Below are 18,561 nucleotides of genomic sequence, written 5' to 3'. Positions count from 1 at the left end.
CGCTGGTTCCCCTCATTGGTGCTCGTGCTTGTGCCTTTTCCCTGGCACACGTGTCTGTGTGAGAGGGCTTGCTGCTGGGAAGCCCTGGTTTTGGGCCCTGGGTGCCTCCTCGGAAAAGCTTTCCATGCAAAAGCCAGAGCAGGTCTGACCCCTTGGATGGGGACATGGACAGGTGGGTGGTAAGATGAGACACCCACTTCTGCCCAAAAGCGGCTGCTGGCCCGGGCAGCTCGATTACGAAGTGTCGTGGCAAAGAGCATGAGCTGCATGTCCTCAAAATAGCCCGTGGGAGCCTTTATAACACAGCGCTGGGGCAGAAACATCAGTCCTGGGCCAAGGGCCTGCAGGAAGCGCGTGTGCTTACTGCTGCCTCCTGCGTCCTGCATGGGAGCATAGGGAGAGCCGCGCGACGAGGGAGACCCGACCCACCGGGGACACGAGGCAGGTGTGAGGGACCACAGCGGCACGGCTGCCATCACACCGCTGCTGAGGAGGGACCCAACGCAGAAGAGGAAAAGCAGCACCTGGAGGGCGGCGAGCGGCAGGACCAAGCGCTGAGCAACGTGCACCTCCTCTCCCTCCGCAGTGTCTGAAGGCTGCCGTCAGCATGAAGGACTATTACCTGGTCTCGATGCCGCGGTACAGTCGGTACAGGCAGAGACTGAGAGCCGCACGCACCGTGCACTTCCCCAATGACATCGTCTTTCAGGACCACATCAGGCAGGGGGACCTGGAGCAGGTGGGCAGGTTCATACGTGCCAGGAAGGTGACACTGGACACCATCTACCCCTCCGGTGAGTGCTGCTGGGGCTGGCAGAGCTGGAATGTGCAGCGGCACCCAGGGAGCTGTGTGGCCAAAGCTAGGATGTGGCCACCATCAGCAGGGCGATAGGTTGGAACCGAGTCGTTTTCCTCCCCAGTGAGGAGCAATGCCTCAACATTGCCAAGCAGGGCCCAAGAGAGGCCCATGCCAGTGCCCCGAAATCCTACCCGGCAGCATGGCCAGTGTATGCTGCGGGAAGGGGGGAGCTCGACCCCTGCGTCCCTTCAAGGCATGCTAGGGACCTAGGCAAGCAGCAGCGGGCACAGGCTGGTCTGGAGCCCTGCACGGGACCATGGGGCTCCTGCCTTCCACCCTCTCTGGAGCACGTGCTCCTGCTCTGTTTCTCACAAACACCATCCTCTCTGCACATCTGGGTCTGTGGACTCGCAGCAGGTCTGTCTGTGGGAAGGCATTGTGCTGTGTTTGCACCCAGCCTCTCTAGCCACTGTTCATGGAACGCTGTGATCCAGTGCGCAGGCCAGAGCGCAGGTTTGTCTCTTTCTTGTGTTTGGCTTCGGCTTCTGCTGTCACACGGCCATGGAGACAGGGTCTCGAATGACCTCGAGCTTCCTCCTGTCCGTGCTGACTGCTTCAGCACTTGCTCCATGAGGAGCTTCCAGAACTTGGACAGCACGGAACCCTACACACACTCTTCCCATGTCCAGTGTGAGTCCCGGCTGGAACCTGGGGCTGGCTGCTGGCCGGGGACTCCTGCAGGAAGGGGCATAGAACAGTTAGGGCTGGAAAGGACCTCAAGATCATCCCGTTCCAACCCCCCTGCTGTGGGCAGGGACACCTCACACTAAACCATCCCACCCAAGGCTTAGTCCAACCTGGATTCGAACACTGCCAGGGATGGAGCATCTCCTTCTCCCTGGATCTGTTCTGCCTGCCCCAGTGCGGAGGTGGGTGCTACCCAGCTTGGGTGGAGCATTCACGCTGTGGAAGGGGAACAGAAACCTGAGCAGCTCCTCTTGCTTCCTCAGTCTCTTTCTTTCCCCAAAGTCACCTCCCTGATAACACGGGTTTGCTGCTCCAGTCCTTCCCGGGCTGTGGACACTTGTGAGCTCAGCACTAAGCCTCCTGCCCCAGTCCAGGGCTTACAAATCCTCTCCTTCCAGGCATGGCAGCCCTCCACGAAGCTGTGCTCACTGGGAACCTGGCCTGTGTCAAGCTGCTGGTTAAATACGGCGCCGACATCCACCAGAGAGATGAGAACGGGTGGACGCCCCTGCACATGGCCTGCAGCGACGGCTACGCCGACATCGCCAGGTGAGGAGGGAGCTCCTCGCCGGGCCCGGCACAGCCCCGGGCACCGGACCGACAGCGGCGGGGCTACGGCGAGCTCCGGCGCCTCCTCCCGGGGGCTGCCCGGTGTCGGCGGTGCACAGGGGCCCGCCGGGGCCCACGGCGGGAGCTCGGAGCGGCCCCGGGCTCAGCCCCCCGTCTCCTGCAGGTACCTCATCTCTCTCGGGGCCAGCGCGGAGGCCACCACCGACAGCGGCGAGAAGCCCTCGGACCTCATCGACCCCGAGTACCAGGACCTGGTGGAGCTCTTCGGGGCCGCCACGATGGGCTGAGGCGGCGCTCAGCGGGGAGCGGGGCCGGGCCCGGGCTGGGCCTGGGCGGGCGGGCGGGAGCTCGCCCGGCGCCGCGCCCCGGGAGCCGTTTGTTCTTTCCAATAAAGCAAGAGCCGGCAGCGCCGGGTCCGTGCGCGGCGGGGACGGGCGGGGCGGGGCGGGACCGGGGCGGGGCGGGGCCGCGCGTGCGCGCTGCGGCGCTTCCGTGGCGGCCCGAGGGGAGCGGAGGCGGGAGCCGGGCCCAGGTGAGGGGCGCGCGTTGCCATGGCGACGGGCGGGGGGCGGCCCGCGGCCTAGCGCTGGCCTGGCCGCCCTCTCCTTTCTCCCCGCAGCCACCGAGCCGAGCCGCGCCGCCGCCGCCGCCGCCGCACCGCCGCCATGGCCAGGTGAGCCCCGCCCGGCCCCGGGCCCAGCCGCGGCCCCGGGCCCGGCTCAGCCCCGCGCTTCGCTTTCAGCTCCCCCGTCTCCCGCGTGGTCTACAACGGGAAGCGGAGCGGCGGCCCGCGCTCCCCCGGCGCCGGCGGCGAGATCTTCACGCCGGCCCACGAGGAGAACGTGCGCTTCATCTACGAGGGTGAGCGGGGCGGGGGCGGGGGCCGGGCCCGGCGGCGGCGGCGGGCGGCCTCTCACCCGTGTCCCCGCAGCCTGGCAGTGCGTGGAGCGCGACCTGCGCAGCCAGATGGGCTCCGAGCGCGGCCTGGTCGAGGAGTACGTGGAGAAGATGCCGAACCCCAGCCTGAAAGGTGAGCGGGGCCGGGGGCTGCCCGCGGCTCCCGGCGGCGCTGCGCCGCGGCCTCTGCCGCCAAAGCCCCTCCTGTCTCCCCGCAGCGTTCAAACCTGTCGACCTGGGTGATCTGAAGAGGAGGAACACACAGGACGCGAAGAAGTCCTAAGGCGAGTCCCCGCGGACCGGCTGCGCTCCAAGGGCCTCAAGCAGATTTCATTTGAGATTTTGTGTTGATTTCCTCCTCTGGTCTGTGCTCCCAAAAGCCTGCGGGAGAGCCAGTCAGCTCCGGGGCTGGCTCGGAAGCTACCTGAAATCAAAGGTGCTCGCTGAGGATGCCCAGAGCCTGTTGCAAAGGGTTCCGGTCCCCCACTCATAGCTTTCTCTGGCCTCAAGCTGTCCTTCTCTTCATGCTGGGCTCACAGGTCTCCTGCTCTCCTTCCATCTCTGCCCCTGGTGCATTGTGTGTGTGGGCTGCCGGGGCTCTGGTTTGTGGCAGGGCGCAGGGCAGAGCAGACCAGCGGCGTTGTCAGCAGAGGCAGCGCTAGTTCTCTGCTCCCTTCTGTGCACCGAGGATCTACCGCTGCTGGGGAAGAAGGAGGGAGCATCAGTTCCATCCTTGTGCCTCGGGACGGCAGCCCCAGTTCAACACCCCTTGTGCTGCACCAGTTGCACCCTGGTCATTCTTCCTCACTTCCATAGGGCGTAATTTCCACTGGGGCCGCTGGTGTTTGGGGCTGGTCAGCGCTGTCAGAGCTGTTGGGCCTGTACCCAAGGCTGGATTTACTTTGTGCTTAGATTGGGCTGGTCCCTGTGGAGCTGGAGGTGGAGAGCGCGGGGGTGTCAGCCCTGGCCCCTGCCCCGAGCGCCTGTGGGGTGCCTGGAGAGGGGTTTGGTTCCCCCCACCTCAGAGCTCTGCAGCTCCAGAGCAGGCAGCAGCAGGGGGTGGCCGGTTCTGACTGCTGCCGCTCCTTCCAGAGCAGCGCTGTATTGTGTTACACCAACACCACTTCCAGATGTGCACCCATGGATGAGATCCGGCCTCCACAGCTGGCAGGAGTGTCACTGGGGGGGCAGCTGTAGTCAGTGTAACTCACACCAGGGGGGGCTTGCTTGGGCCTCTCGCTCCAGGCAAGGCTCATCATTGGTTCTAAGGGCAGGGGCTGCCGGGGCTCTGGCCAGCACCAGTGGGTTTGGGGGTGCAGGGGACCCGTGGCTGCCATTCCCTTTCCTCTCTTGAGTCACTGAGCTAGACTGTTCTTTTTTTTTTTTTTTTTTTCTATTTTTTCTGTTGTCTGTCACTTGAGGCGTGTTGTAAATAAAAGCTGGTGTCCTTTTGGGTCTGCCTTGGTGTGGTGCTGCCCGCTGCAGCCCCGCTGCTTCAGCCGGGCACACGGGCTTGGTCCCTTCCCCGGGGGTTGTGTGCTTTGGAGCAGTGGGATGCTGCCTGGCGCTGCCACGGCCCGGGGCAAGGTTGTGTGGCTCTGCCATTCCAGTGAACTATTCCCTCTTGATTCCCCTGTCCCTCCGCTGCACTGTGGGTGCTGCAGCCACACTGGGGCAGGGCCCTTCTGCTTTTCAGGCTTACAAACCATTCCTGTTAGAGGAGCCCCGTGTTTCCCATTTCAGACCTCAGCACTGGCCATAACGGCCTGACCCAAGTCCTCGGGAGCAGTCACAGGACACAGAAGCTGCTGCGCAGTTTCATTTCATGTTACCAGAAGGAATCTTGCCCTTGCTCTGGGCTCCTCATTCCACCACAGGCATGTATGACCTGGCGCTGCTGGTAGCACAGTGCCCTTGGGCACTGGCAGCCCTCCTGCGAGCCAGCATCCCAGGGGCTGTCACTGGACTAGACATCTAAATGTTGAGACTATTAATACACCCGGATCCTCTTCCCTCCCCTGCTTCGATGGCATTTAAACTATACTTAGCATTGCTAGAATTTCTCCTCAAGTGCATCTTTACACTTAGCCATGACCCTGTTTCCTTCCCATCACCAAACCATTCTCAGGGTGCACTGCCTGGTTCTGGCACAGAGGGGCAGTGCCGGAGCCACTCTGGGGTGGAGCCCTGCAGCCCGTGGGGTGCAGAGGCAGGAGGTGACACTTGTCACTGTCACGGCCCTTCTCCTTTGACTTCTGCAGGATGGGCCCTGTGGTGTGTCTGGGAGCATGGCAGACGCATGTGGCTGCCCTGGCTCGAAGCATGGCTGGAGCCATGTGTCCTGAGGGGTGGGAAGGGGCTGGACCCTGCACCTCATGGGTGCTGTGAGGGGAGCAGGATGGGGCCGCCCCAGCACACCAGGAGCTGACTGCTGGGATGCAGCAGCTCATCCATGGGTCCTGTGCCCCACGCTCCAGTGCACTGAGCTGCCAGTGACTGGCTCCAGTGCCCAGCCAGGGTCATGGCTGGTGCGGACCGGGCTCTGTGCGGTGCCCACTCCTCTTCCTCCCCTGGCCAGCCGCTACCACAGAGCCCAGCTCTGCTCCCTGTGGCTGGGGCTGGCCCGGAGGCTGCAGCTGTGTCCCCAGGGCACATACTGGGGGTCCTGCAGCCCAGGCCCGCTGGCCCCTGCCTTGTTTGTGTCTTGGCTCAGGCCCTGTGCAGCCAGAGGCGAAGTCGCTCCAACCCTAATGCAATGTACAAAACCCATCCGATCACCAGGGCGTGTTTATAAAGACTAATACCACACCGGGGTGAGGAGGGCAGCGGGGTGGGAGGCAGGTGGGGGCTGCCTGTGAGGGGCTGAGGCCGCAGGCACAGAAATGAGGCTGTTTACCTCTAAAAATCGAATCCAGTGAGGGTTTATTTTCCCTATGACTCGGATACGGTGCTTGTCATTAGATTAACTGGTGGGAGGAGGAGAGGTATGTGTTGTATCATTGCATTAAGCGGTGGGAAGAGTGGCCGGCAGCAGGCAGGATCTACTTAGAACACCAATTTGTGATGCTCAATTCCCTTGATAAAGTGGGAGTTCTCATGTGAGGCGCTGCTGCAGCCGCAGGGGAGCTGCTGGCCCGGTTGCCATGATGGCTCCAGCCCCACTCCACACCTTTGGTTCCCAGAGGTGAGACTGCAGCAGCCTGAGCTATGCCCCAGCACTGCTGGGGAAGAAACTGTTCATGCTGAGGGAGGTGGGACATGTGTTCATGCTGGCACAGGGTGCCCAGAGAAGCTGTGGCTGCCCCATCCCTGGCAGTGCTCAAGGCCAGGTTGGACACAGGGGCTTGGAGCAAGCTGCTCCAGTGGAAGGGGTCCCTGCCTGTGGCAGGAGTTGGAACTGGATGAGCTTTAAGGTGCAACCTAAACCAGTCTGGGATTCTCTGCCTGGGTTGCACAGGCTGGTGGCAGCACCTTCACCAGGCGCTGGGAATGGTGGCTCCTGATGGGCAGCCGAGGGCTGTGTCTGTGTGTGTGTTTGTGTGTGTGATGTACAGGTTGTGCTGCCTGAGATGCACTGTGGGATGCTGGATCCAGGCTGTGCTGCTGAGACGTGCACCCTGGGGTGCTGCCAGGGTGCACATGGCAGTGCCAGGCCATCGTGCTGGGTGCAGGCTGTAGGGACATGCACGAAGCTCCCCACCACCAGCAGGTACAGCCCTGCTCAGGGCTGTGCATGGTGCCACCGGCCCTGAGCCCCAGCCAGCCCTTGCCATGTGCCTTGGCTCCCAGGAGTGGGGGTCAGGACTCAGCCTCCCCGACACAGGCGCCTTGGAGTGCTGGACACAGCCAGCCGGGGGGCGGGACACAACAAGGGGCTGTGGGGCAGTGCCATAGGCATTGCCATATGGATACCACAAGGGCCAGTGCTGGCTTGGGCTCCCTGTCATACTGTGCACACATGAGGCCCTAGGCAGGGTCTGGGGGTGCTATTGGCTCTGTGGGGCCATTACAGGCGTGAAAGTGGGGTGTTTCCATGGCAATGCTGGAGCAACAGCCCCACGCCTGCAGTGCCCATATTTACCTTCCCAGAAACAGCTCCCTGCTCCAGCAATTTGCCTCAATTAGGCCTGTTACCGCGTCAGGAGGCCGCAGTGATGCAGCAGCTGCGGGGGTCAGTGGCTCTGCGGGGGCTGCCGGCTCTGACCCCACGGCTCTGCACAGTCCCCCTGCACTGTCCTGTCCCCCTCCATGACCCCATCCCTATCCCTGCATCCCGCCCAGACAGACCCGGGTCCCTCATTCCCCTCCCCTTTGCCCACTCAGCCCCACATCACGGGTAACGTCCCCACAGCACCGCCGTGCTGCCCCATCGGCTGCCGCAGGCACCGCGGCACAGACCCCTCTGCCCCACGTCCCCGCTGCTGGCTCTGCGCCGGCCCCCGACGCTGGGTCCCGCTCGGCCGCGGCAGACAGAAAATTGTCAAGTAAACAGAGGAAAAGTACTGGGTGCCGGGGCCAGGCACAGCGCAGCGGGGCCGGCGCTGCGGCCGGGCTCTCCCTCCGGTCTGGGACCCAGCGCCCCGGGCAGGCAGCGTGGACCCCAGCAGCCCCGGTGCAGGCTACGGCGGTGCGAGGACAGGGTGGATGTGGCCGGGCAGCCGGGGCTCAGCTCCAGGCGCCTGTGTGTGGGGTGCACCCAGGGGGGCACCCCAGGAGCCATCATATGCTGAGGGCCCAGTGCTGGGGGACGGGCAGCGCCCCGGGCAGCAGGGTCAGGCCAGGATGCTGTGCATCCCATCATTGCCCCTCGGGGCAGGGTGCCCCTGGCCAGAGGTTTGTCTGCCTAATCCCTGCACACCAGGCAATTGTGGTGCCCAAAGCCTCGGCATCCGGGCTTAGCGCTCATGTGCACAGCACAAGCCTCTTACCGTGCCGGTCCCCCACGCTCTCTCCCTGCCACCGGCACAGGGGGACCCACGGCCCTGCACCCCATAGCGCTGCTCACGGTGCCGGCACTGGTGGTGGCTGCTGCCCGGTGTGTCTGGGCCAGCTCTCAGGAGAGCGGGGTGCCGGCAGGCAGAGCCAAATGATTTAATTAAGAGCTGCTGGCAGCGGCAGCACAGACCCGATTAGCAGCCAGAGCAGCGCGCAGCGGGAGCTGGAGCCCCGGACAGCAGCACTGCAGCTGCTGCTGCCTCCTGTCTGCAGCCTGCGTGGGGCTATGGGGTTGTGGGGCAGGCAGCGGGGCTGGGGCGCAGGCAGTGGGGCCGTGGGGTTGTCTTCTGGTGCAGCCCATCCACCCTTGGGTGGCCCAGCTGCTCATCCATGGCTGTATGCATCACCCCATGGTGCCCATGGTATCCCCCTGTCCCCACAGCCCCGACAGAGAGGTGCAGGCAGAGCTGGCCCTGCAGCCCGGCACGGGCACACACCTATTTACAGTTACAACACATAAATTACAGCACCGCATGAAGGGTCTCAAAGGCGCACACAGGCAGCACCACAGGACGAACACCAGCCCCACACACGGACCCCCCCCCCCCATCCCTTCCCACACGCTCTGGGTCCTGCTCTCCCTGGCTCGCTGCAGCCAGCCCCGCCACGGCGATTCCCCGCGCACGCCGGCCGCGGGCAGCATCGTCCCGGCACGGGCAGGGTCCCGCGGGGAGCATGGGGCCGGGCCCGGCTCAGAGGTGGCTCTCGGCCGTGGTCTCGGGGAACTCGTAGCAGTGGTGCCGGTCGCCCAGGGCGAGGTGCTCGGCGGCGCCGCGGCCGCTCCTCTCCGGGCGCTCGGCGCTGCGGCCCAGCCCGTTGGCGCAGCCGCTCACCAGCTGGCGCTTCTCGCAGGAGCCGCCGGCGCCGTTGCGGGCGCTGGGCGCGTGGCTGTACGTGTGCTTGTACTCCTCGGCCAGGTCCTTCCCCAGCTTCCAGCGCTGCCACCGCTTCAGCAGCTCTGCCTGCACCTGCGGGCAGCGCCGTCAGCGTGGCCCCGTGCCCCTGGCTGCCCCCAGGCTGCCCCCCCCGCGCCGTCCCGCTCACCTCCTTGTTGACGAAGCAGTAGAGAATGGCCACCAGCATCCCCTGGAAGAGCAGCATGAGGTGCACGGCCGGGACCCGACCCCAGCCCCGAGCTGGCCCCTCCCAGGATGGGGGGTCCCAGCGGCTTGGGGCTCACCTGGAAGGAGCTCAGGAAGAGGTCGAAGAAGAGCTTCACGTAGCGCAGGGTGCCCTGCGCGTGCTCATCTGTCACGAAGGCAAAGACCACTTCGTGGATGCCCAGCAGCGGGATCAACGTCAGCGTGGACTTGGCCAGTCTGTGCAGAGGGGGGTCACGGGGCGGTGCACGCACAGATATGTGCACATGTGCACGCGTGCACATCAGCGTGTGCACCATGGGCCCGCGGGGCTGGGACCGTGCCCGGCACCCACCTGAACTTGTAGTCAGTGTAGCGCATCTGGTGCGCACGGAGCTTGGAGACCAGGATCTGGATGATGCGGATGAAGATGAAGAAGTTGATCTGCAGAAGAGAGGAGTGAACCATGAGGGGCAGGGCAGAGGCAGGGAAAGGCAGGGCAGCTCCATCCCCTGCCCAGGGCATCCCCTCTCACAGATGGTGAGCGTGGGGCTGCGATGGCCAGAGCCACAGCCTCGGACTCACCAGGATGGCAAGGAACACGGGGAAGCGAAGGATCCACCAGAAGCCCATGTTGTTGTTCGTGGTCCAGCACCTGCACAGGGCAGAGACAAGGACAGGGACCGGGCAGCTGCTAGATCCTGGTGCGATATCAGCAGCCCCAGCTGAGCAAGCACCATGGCCAAGCACTCTACTTGCATGGGGTGATGAATGCAGGGCTTCTCCAGGATCACCAAACCATCCCCACCATCCCTCAGTGTGTCCTACGCGTGCCTGCCCATGCTCCCTGCACCCACAAGTTGCTGCAGGGGCTGGTACTCACTGGATGTTTTCATAGAGGAACTTCACGATGACCCAGGGGATGAGGAAGAGCACGGGTGCTCCTGCAAGGGAGGCAGTGGGGGCAGGTGAGGCACAGCAAGGGATGGGAATGGGGCTGGGGCACCAGCCACCTGCACTCACCCCAGCCGATGCACAGGTAGAGGGTGAAGTAGCTCCGCTCAGAGAAGACGGCCACCACCAGGAGGTTGTGCAGGTAGATGCCCTCCACCAGCAGCCAGCAGTAGTTGGCCACGATGCCGTACTGCATGAAGACTGTGGCCGCACGGCAGCCCGCAGCCGCCTGTGGCAGGGGTCAGTGCTGTGGCGCTGCCTGCACCCCCCGGCCCCCAGCCCCACACTCACCTCGTCACTCAGCCAGATGTGCACGTTGTAGTCATCGATCTTGTCGCTGTAGTGGGTCTTGAGCAGGGCGTCGATGACCAGCACGGAGACACCCTTCAGGATGAAGGAGGCGAAGAGGTTCATGTGGATGTAGTTCCTCATGCAGTGCAGTTTGCTGCAGAAGTGGGGAGCTGCAGTCAGTGCCCACACCCAGCCGCTGGCACAGCTCCAGCCTACCCCCATCTCCTGCCCCAGCCCCCAGCAAGGGTGGCCATGCCCATGCCCCTACCTGAAGCCCAGCAGCAGGGCCAGGGCGAGCAGCAGCGCGCACAGGGACACCGAGTACCCCACTGTGTACATCACCTTGAAGCTGCCGTAGGTCTTGGCAAACTTCTCCTGGTGCAGGCAGGAGCGGGTGAGGATGGGGGAGGGTCAGGGGGTGAGCAGGGGGCAAGGGAGGGCTTCCCGCACCGCTGGCCCCCTCTGCCCACCTGCGCCGCCAGGTCCTCGGCGTCCTGCTCACACTGCGTGGCATCGCGCAGGGACTGTCCCTTGGGGCCCGTCACCCACTGACCGTCCGCCCCGCAGGTCTTGAAGACGTGTCCGTGCTTCACTGCACAGAGGGGAGGGGACAATGGGGTGTGCTGGGCCCCGTGTGACTGCCTGGACCAGCGTGCACACGCATGTGCACACACAACACGCGTGCACACACGTGTGCCCTCAGCCGTTACCTTTCTGGTGCCAGGGCAGGAACCAGGGGCAGGGGACGCTGGCGGTGCTGTTGGGCGGCGTGTCGGGCCAGCAGGAGAACTTGTCGAAGGTGCGGTTACAGACGAGCTCTGCGGAGGGACGGACGTGGTGGTGCCTTGGCCTCACCTGCGCAGGGTCCGGGCACCGGCCCCACGCTGGCGCCTGTCCCTGGTGCCTGTCCCACCGTGACCCCTGCAGTGCTCACCAGTGGGCGCAGGCAGGCGGCTCATGTTGCGGTGGCATTCCTCGCGGTAGGCCTTCCAGCTCTCCAGCAGGAAATCCGTGATCTGGGCGCAGGGGCTCTGGGGGCAGTGGGGAGCTCTTGTCACCCTTGTCACCCACACCCATGTGGGGGATAGCCATGGGTGAGCACAGGCTATCACACTGTGCCATGCTGTGCCACGTGGCTGGCACGGCCGGCAGGAGAAGGCAGCAGGCGCTGTGATGCCACAGTGAGGGGCAGCTTGGGCACAGGCAGCACGCTGGTGTGGGTTACCCTCTCCTTACCTGGCAGCAGAGTAGCAGCAGCAGGAGGCTGAGGACACGTGGCTGGAACATCCCTCTGCATGGGGAGCAGCGAAGGGCCCTGGTCCTACCGGCCCTCGGCACCTCCTCTGCCCTGGTGACGAGGACCCTGGCGCGTGGGTGACCCTGCACGAGATGCTGGGTCATGGGGAGCTGCCACGGTCACGGCCCCACTCTCCTGTCCCATCCTTGCCCCCCTGGCTGCAGCGTTCACCTGGTTGGTGTGTGCTCTCCAGCGAGGCTGCGGAGCTGCTCTGTACCTGCCATCTCCTCCTCAGGACAGCATCAGAACTGTGGCCATGACACCCCCCTGCCCACCAAGCCAAGTTCCCCAGCTCCTGCATGGCCAGAGCGCCAGACATCGGCCCTGCACAGGGCAGACCCTGGCATCTCCCCAGTGGCTGCCTACAGAGCCCCCTGTGCACAGACACAGATGGGGCCACCCCACACCCTGGCCCTGAGAGCCCAGGACCTCTCTTCATGTCTGAGCAACTTCCCAGAGCAGGTGCCCCACTGCTTCCCCTCCCTCTTGCTTCCCCACTGATGCCACTGCCCCAGCAGCACCAGCTTCATACCTGCTTCCAGGCCAAGCCCCCAGACACCCGGGCAGGGTGACCCTGGGAACACCCCAGCCCTGGCCCTGAAGGTGTCCCTGGTGGGATGGAGACAGCCCAGGAGCCGACGGCCACCAGCTCCAGGGCATTAACCGGTAACCTGCAGGGATCCCTGCTCTGCCCTGGCCCTGGGACCAGCTTGTCCCTGCTGCGCCACTGCGCCTCCATTGCCCCCAGCTCAGGCGAGCGACGAGGTGCGTCGTCTGACACCCAGCACCACGTGCACAAAGCCCAGCTCACGCGGCCCTGTAATTCCCTCCATCCCTGTAAGCCGGTTATGGGGCTCCTGAGGGGGATTTCAGCTCTTCCAACAAGGGGCTGTTCTGATGGCAGCCCCACGGCGCTGTGGGGTGAGGGGCTGCAGTGCTGGTGCCACCGCAGGCACTACAGCATCACGGTGGGGGCAGTGGCTGCGCTCCCCGGCCAGCGCCGCTCCCAGGGCTCCCTGCTCTGCCTGAGCCTATTTTTATCCCTGGGAAAGTTGCGTCTCGTCCGTGCAGACCCACTCGCCGTGTCGCAAGCGCGGCTGCTCGAGGAGCTCATTAATCAGCGCGCGGGGCTCCAGATGCGGCTCGGGGAGCGGCTCCTGCCGGCGCCACCGTATTTAGACGGTCCTGGGGCAGAAGGAACCATCTCCAGGGACAGTCCTGGGTGGCCTCTGGGAACAGGGACCTTCGGTGGGTGCCCACTGGCCACCAGCCCCACGCCACCAGATCTGTCCTCACCCCCTCGCCAGCCCCAGCCCAGCTTCTCTGTCCTCATCTCTGTGCCAGCCCCATGTCACATCCTTGTCCTCGTGTCCCCGTCAGCCCCATCCCACATCCCCAACGGCCCCATCCCACCGCTACCCACGGCCCAGCCCCATCACAACCTCCCGGTGCCCGGCCCTTGCCGAGCATCCCTGCCCTGGGAGGAAACCCTCCTCCCGGCACCGCGGGGCAGCGCCTCGCTGCCAGCGCCTCTCCGGGCCCGGGGAGGCAGCTCTGGGCCAGAGGTGTCTCTATTTATAGCTCCTGCACTGGGATTTAGCGGCGGGGAGGCCTCTGCCCCGGAGTCCCCCGGCCCCGGGGCGCAGCCGCGGCCAAGCTGGGCAGACTGCACTGGGTGAGGGGTCCTGGCGCGGGGCAGGTCACGCTCCTGCTGCTCGCACCCGCTCCCCCTCGAGCGGGCCCTGCCCGGGCTCTTTGCCCCAGCCGCCCGCGGGGCCCCGCAGCCGCGCTCTGTGTGTCCCCACGGGGCGAGGGGCCCAGGAGCTCGGGCGCCCCACGGCTGCTCCCGGCGCCCCGGGCTGTTTCTATCAGACACGTGCAGGGCAGCCACGGGCCGGCTGTCCCTGGCTTGGTGCAGGTGGGCAGTGCAGGGAGGGAGCAGAGGACCCGTGTGGCTGGTACGGGGGTCCGGGCTGCTCGGACCTGCCCAATGTTGGTACCCAGAGCAGCGGTCACTGCGGGCTGGGTGTGCCATGGCCACCAGTGCTGGGAGCCCCTCAGCAAGGCAGCACCATAGGAGGGACCCTGCTCCACCTCCCTCCACTGAGCCCATCTGGCTCCTGGTGCCTCGGTTCCCAGCCCTTCAGCCCTGGCCAGAACCAGGCTCTGGGGTCACCCGGCAGTGCTGACCACGGGCACTGGTGGAGGTTCCCAGCACACAGCGGGTGCATTGGGCTGTGATGGACGCAGGGGACTTTTGGCCCATGCTGGCATTGGGCAATGTGCCGCGTTCCCGTGTCGTGGCTCTGTGGCTGCTGACCCCACACAGGCTACAAACACCTAACACTGCCCTTGACAGGAGAGGGGGGAAGAGGAACCAGCCCCAGGATGGTGGCACCCACATGGGGAAAGGTCAGTGCCAGTGCTGGGGGGCTGGAGGTGTCAGACATTGGCTTCATCATCCACCCCTGTGGTGGGGAGAGTGGAACCATCACCAATGTCTACGTTCATGTGCTGAGCCCTTCCTGAGCCGGTGGTGCCAACTCCTGCAGCACTGGGGGCAAAGCAGGGACCCTCAAAGCCTCTCAACCAGCTTCCCTGTGCTCCCAGACCTGCAGCTCATGGCCCAGGGTGTGCTGGCCTGGGGAGGGAATGGGGAGAGCCCAGTACCCAGAATACTGCACTGCCAGGCTCCTGCCACTGCTGCGGCACTGCAGCAACCAAGAGGGGATGGATGGTGCTGCCCTGCAGCAGCTCTGTGCCCGTGCAGGTCCCCATGGCCGGCTGAGCACCAAGCAGCCCTCCTCGGGGTCAAACTCCCTCCTCCTCACACCCCAGTCGCCTTCCTGCGGGGATTTTGCTGCTCAGCTCTGGCTGTCACCACACGTGTGAGGGAACGAGCTCCACATCTGGGGGCGCTGGAGCCAATTGCCACATGGATCAGTGGCTTGGTGCAGCCTCCACGGGGACACTCATGGGCATCTGCAACGTGACCCGGGAGCTCCCTGGGACAGCCCTGGCCCCGTACAAGCACCAAGGCTGGTACAGCCCGGCACAGCCTGAGCTGTCCATGGCCCTCCCCACAGCGCAGCCCCATGCCCAGCTGCTTGCTTGGTGGCTGAGGGGGGAGGCTGCGCTCTCCGGACACAGGGATTAGCCCCCAGTGTGCTAATGCGGTGCTTTCCATGGTTGGCTTGGCTGGGAGCTCGGAGCTCCACGCCAGCACGGCAGGGGCTTCGGCACTTGGCAGATGAGGAACGGTGCAAGGCCAGGGCTGATGCAATGCCAGCACAAGCCTGGCCCTGCAGATGCTGCTCCACTTTCTGCCCAGGACCATGGCAAAGCGGGACAAGCTGTGGGGGAGACAGTGGTGGTGGGGAGTCTCAGGGGGTCTGTCCCTGTTCCTGTCTCTGCCCTGAGCTCGGGGATGCCTTCCGCTCCCCACCTGCGATCCACAGTGGCTCCAGTCCTCTCTGGGGAAGCGAGTACCATGGACTCTGGCAGCGGAGGCAGAGCTGAACTGCCCGGAGCAGCCCTCATGACAGCAACTGGTTTGCACAGAGCTACAGGGCTGTGGAAGCACCGAGCAGCAGCACACAGAGAGAGACACCCACGATGGCGGATTCTGCGTCACTTTGGACCAAGCAAACCTAAACCAACCCTGACAGCTTTTTCGTCAACAGCAACACAAGACGCAAACAGGACAAAAGCTCTTTGCATCACCTCCAAGACTGCCCTGCCACCAAAAGAGCATCTTCCATAGCTGCCTGGTACCAAGTACCAGTACCACAGTGCCCAGTACCATGTGTGCTCTGCCAGCACAGCTGGGCAGCCAGGCAGTGCTTGAATAACCCCCCTTGCCTAGCAGGCTCTGGTGAGGGGATGCTGAGCCCCTCAGCATTGTGTGAGGGGCTCACAGTGAGCCCCTGAGCCCCATTTTTCAGGGGATGAAAGCTTGCGCTTCTCTGTGAGCCACACGTGGGATGCTGAGCACCCTGGTCACGGCTCAGCAAAAGGGGTATTTCTTGTTCATCACATCACTTGAAAGCCCATGAAACACAGGAGGATGGCGCGAGAGACATGGTGTGACACACGTGGTTGGCATGTCACAAGGGAAGCAAAGGGCTGGGAAAAGTCTGGGAAAAGGTCAGAGCAGAGCTGTGTGTGCACATGCCTGTGCTGGGAGCTCAGCACCCACCTCCCCACCAGCTCGTGTCACGAATGGACACCGTGGTCATCAGGGAGCTGGGGACGAGCTCCCAGAGTCTCACTAAAGAGCAGGCTCAGAGCCTGCCCTGCGTATGTGGGCATTGCATACAGCAGCCATCCTGGAAGGGTCTTGCAGGGTCCCTGCCTGTCCCGAGTCACCCACTGTGTCAGGGCATGGCCAGAAACCAGCCACCAGCAGCCCGGAGGTGCTGCAGGGTGGCTGAGCCCAGCCATCGTCCCCAGACCCACTGGGCTGGGGCACACAGACAGGGACAGGGCACTGGCCACGGGGGACCAGGACAAGACAGGATGCAACGGAGGAGCACAGGGGCACGGAGCAGAGCGGCTGCCCCGTCTCCCCCGCCTCCGGCTGCCACTGCCTGGCACAGCACAGGGCACGGAGCAGCGCTGGGAGCGCGGTCTCAGCCCTGCGCTGCTGATCAGGGCTCGCAGCCGCATTTTTTCATTAACCATTCTGAATGCACATTTTGCCTCTTCTCCTTTCAGCCTTTTCTCTTTTTCCCTCTCCAGGCAACAGAGCACAAAAAATCCTGCACCGCGGCGGGCGGAGCGGAGCAGGATTGGTGGGAAGGACCCGGGCTGGCAGCTGGGGCGGCACTAACGCGCTGAGGAGGGGTCCTGTGGGCCCTGAATGTCCCTGCTGATGCACAGATAAAGCTGAGGAAATCCCAGGGGCAGCCGCTGGATTTGCCATGGGTCAGGACACCCACAGCAGGGCTGGGCTCCCTCCGAGGGAGCAGCACGTTGGGATGCGCAGCGCCGGGCATGGGGGGATCTCAGAGGCTGCTTTGGAGATGCGCTTGCGGTCAGGAGGACGGCAAGGTCACATACCCAACATGTCCTGATTAAACAAAGCCATTTACCAACGCCGTGTTGACACAGCAGAGCTTGGGACAGAGTCACAAAGGGCACTCACGATGGGCCCCTGCAGCACCCGGGAGGCTGGGGCGCTGGGAGGGTGGAAAAGTGTCCCCTGCTTGCCCCCCCCGGCTGGGGAGCGGCAAACACCGCGGTGCCCCCGGCGGGGGACCCGGCGGGCACCACCCGGCCCCGGGTTTCCCCGGGAGATGCTCCCGCTGAAGCTCACGACAGCGCCCGGGGAGCCGGTGCCGTCAGACCCGGCGGCAGAGCCGCTGCCCGTGTGCCGGAGGCAGCGCGGGCTGGGAGCAGGAGCAGCTCCGCCGGGACCCCCTGGCCCAGGACACCCCTTCCCGAGGCGTTCAGACCCGCCGGGGCCGGCGCCCAGCCCCGGGGCGGCTCCGGGAGCTGCTGCTCCGGACTCCTGCGGCTCGAACGCGGCCCCGGGGATGCGCGGCCGCCACCCGAGCCCACATCCCCCCCCGGGACGGGCGGCATCCCGCCGGACGGGGCGCCCCGAGACCGCGGGGACGGGCGCTCCTCTCCCTCCTCACCCGCGCTCCTGGTACCTGTCAGGGCTGGGCTCGCAGCAGCTCCCCGGCGCATCTCTGTGCTGGCAGGGACCGGTACCGGAACCGGAGCGCTCGTTCGCTCCGGCGAAAAGTTTTGCCGGAGCCGCGGCGGTGGCGGCTGCGGCGGCCCAGGGGGGAGGGACCGGCGCGGGGGGAGGGACCGCGGGCGAGGAGCCTCGTCCCGTCGCCCCGCTCCTCCCGCCCGCACGGGTGGGGCGCAGCCCGGTGCCCCCCGCCCCGCCCGGCCCCGCATCACCGGCGGCCGCACTGCAGAGCAGCCGGGGGCGCAGGCGCTTGTCCCCCCCGCCGGCTCCTCCGCCCCTCTCCCGGGAATCGGCTCTGCCCGGCGGGGGCCCCCGACGGAGCGGGACCGGAGGGTCCCGGGCTCCAGTGCAGCCCCGCTGGGTGCCGCGGGGTCCCCCAGGGAGGTGTCTCCGGCCCCGCTGAGGCGGCCCCGCTCGGCTCCCGGGCTGTGCTCACCGCTGGCGAGCGCATCCCGGCGCAGCAGCTGGGGCCAGGCACACACCGGGGCCTGCGGATCCAGCGCTGCTGTCCCAGAGGCAGCCCCGGCACCCCACGAGAGCCGGCAGCCCCAGCACCACGCGGGCATGAGGAGCCCTGTGGGATCCCCCAGGCAGCGGGGCCGAGGCTTGGGGCGCTACAGGGGGATGGTAGAGGGCAGGATGGGACCAGGGGGATCAGGACACCGAGTTCAGGTGCTGCTGGCAAGGGGCTGGCGCCAGGCTGGAGGCCTCTCACTTTCCGATGTCAGTAAAAAGCGCTCCTACATGTGCCACGCTCTGGCATGTGTCTGGCCATCGGCCAGTGAGGCTGCCGTAAGGGACATGGGAAGAGGAAAGGTGGGTGCTGTGGCCCAGGGCTGGCGCAGATGGTGGCACCATGGCTGCTGCCGGCTGGCACCAGGCTGTGCTGGTGGAGGGCAGTGGGGTTGGGACAGGCCCTGCAGCTCTATCACTCTCCTGCTCCAGCCCAGCCCGGGTGTGGGTGCAGAGCAGCACCCACCAGTGGGGCTGGGGGGTTAGAGCCAGGGGTTCAGCTCGCCCCACACTCACCTTACCATGGCTCTCACCCGAGGCCAGCCGCAGGAGCGAAGTGGCGATGCCAGCCAGCATCATTAGGCTTCGTTAAGGTGACGAGCTTTCAGTGCTCTGCCCGCCCGGGCTGGCTCTGTTCCGCCTGCTGCAACCCAATTAGTGACACATCCAGGAAGCGGCTCCCGCAGCGAGGCAGAGGCCGGCGGGCACCCTTGGC

General features: G+C 65.3%; 3 protein-coding genes across 3 annotated transcripts; 2 read left to right on the top strand and 1 right to left on the bottom strand.

Annotated features, from left to right (window-relative positions):
- The first annotated feature begins 307 nt into the window (after nucleotides 1–307).
- Nucleotides 308–2,542, top strand: PPP1R27 (protein phosphatase 1 regulatory subunit 27). Its single transcript, XM_065693361.1, has 3 exons — nucleotides 308–794; nucleotides 1,945–2,095; nucleotides 2,280–2,542. Exons 1-3 carry the CDS (start codon nucleotides 608–610, stop codon nucleotides 2,401–2,403), a joined length of 462 nt encoding a protein of 153 aa, XP_065549433.1. The 5' UTR covers nucleotides 308–607; the 3' UTR covers nucleotides 2,404–2,542.
- Nucleotides 2,543–2,581: 39 nt separating this feature from the next.
- MCRIP1 (MAPK regulated corepressor interacting protein 1) lies at nucleotides 2,582–4,466 on the top strand. The gene is made up of 5 exons (XM_065693390.1): nucleotides 2,582–2,648; nucleotides 2,736–2,789; nucleotides 2,859–2,977; nucleotides 3,048–3,146; nucleotides 3,232–4,466. Exons 2-5 carry the CDS (start codon nucleotides 2,782–2,784, stop codon nucleotides 3,294–3,296), a joined length of 291 nt encoding a protein of 96 aa, XP_065549462.1. The 5' UTR covers nucleotides 2,582–2,648; nucleotides 2,736–2,781; the 3' UTR covers nucleotides 3,297–4,466.
- A 3,950-nt stretch (nucleotides 4,467–8,416) lies between these two features.
- GCGR (glucagon receptor) lies at nucleotides 8,417–17,438 on the bottom strand. The gene is made up of 14 exons (XM_065693768.1): nucleotides 17,287–17,438; nucleotides 11,569–11,712; nucleotides 11,267–11,363; nucleotides 11,043–11,150; nucleotides 10,803–10,924; nucleotides 10,601–10,707; nucleotides 10,333–10,486; nucleotides 10,111–10,270; nucleotides 9,971–10,031; nucleotides 9,673–9,742; nucleotides 9,443–9,531; nucleotides 9,189–9,327; nucleotides 9,053–9,094; nucleotides 8,417–8,976 (listed from the first exon to the last, which is right to left on the bottom strand). The coding sequence occupies exons 2-14, from the start codon at nucleotides 11,617–11,619 to the stop codon at nucleotides 8,701–8,703; spliced, it is 1,476 nt and encodes a 491-aa protein (XP_065549840.1). The 5' UTR covers nucleotides 11,620–11,712; nucleotides 17,287–17,438; the 3' UTR covers nucleotides 8,417–8,700.
- Between the last annotated feature and the right edge of the window lie 1,123 nt (nucleotides 17,439–18,561).

The sequence above is a fragment of the Lathamus discolor genome, chromosome 13 (assembly GCF_037157495.1).
Source record: "Lathamus discolor isolate bLatDis1 chromosome 13, bLatDis1.hap1, whole genome shotgun sequence".
Lineage (NCBI taxonomy): Eukaryota > Metazoa > Chordata > Aves > Psittaciformes > Psittacidae > Lathamus > Lathamus discolor.
Note: the sequence above shows the minus strand (reverse complement) of the source record. Positions and strands in the feature narration are given on the sequence as shown.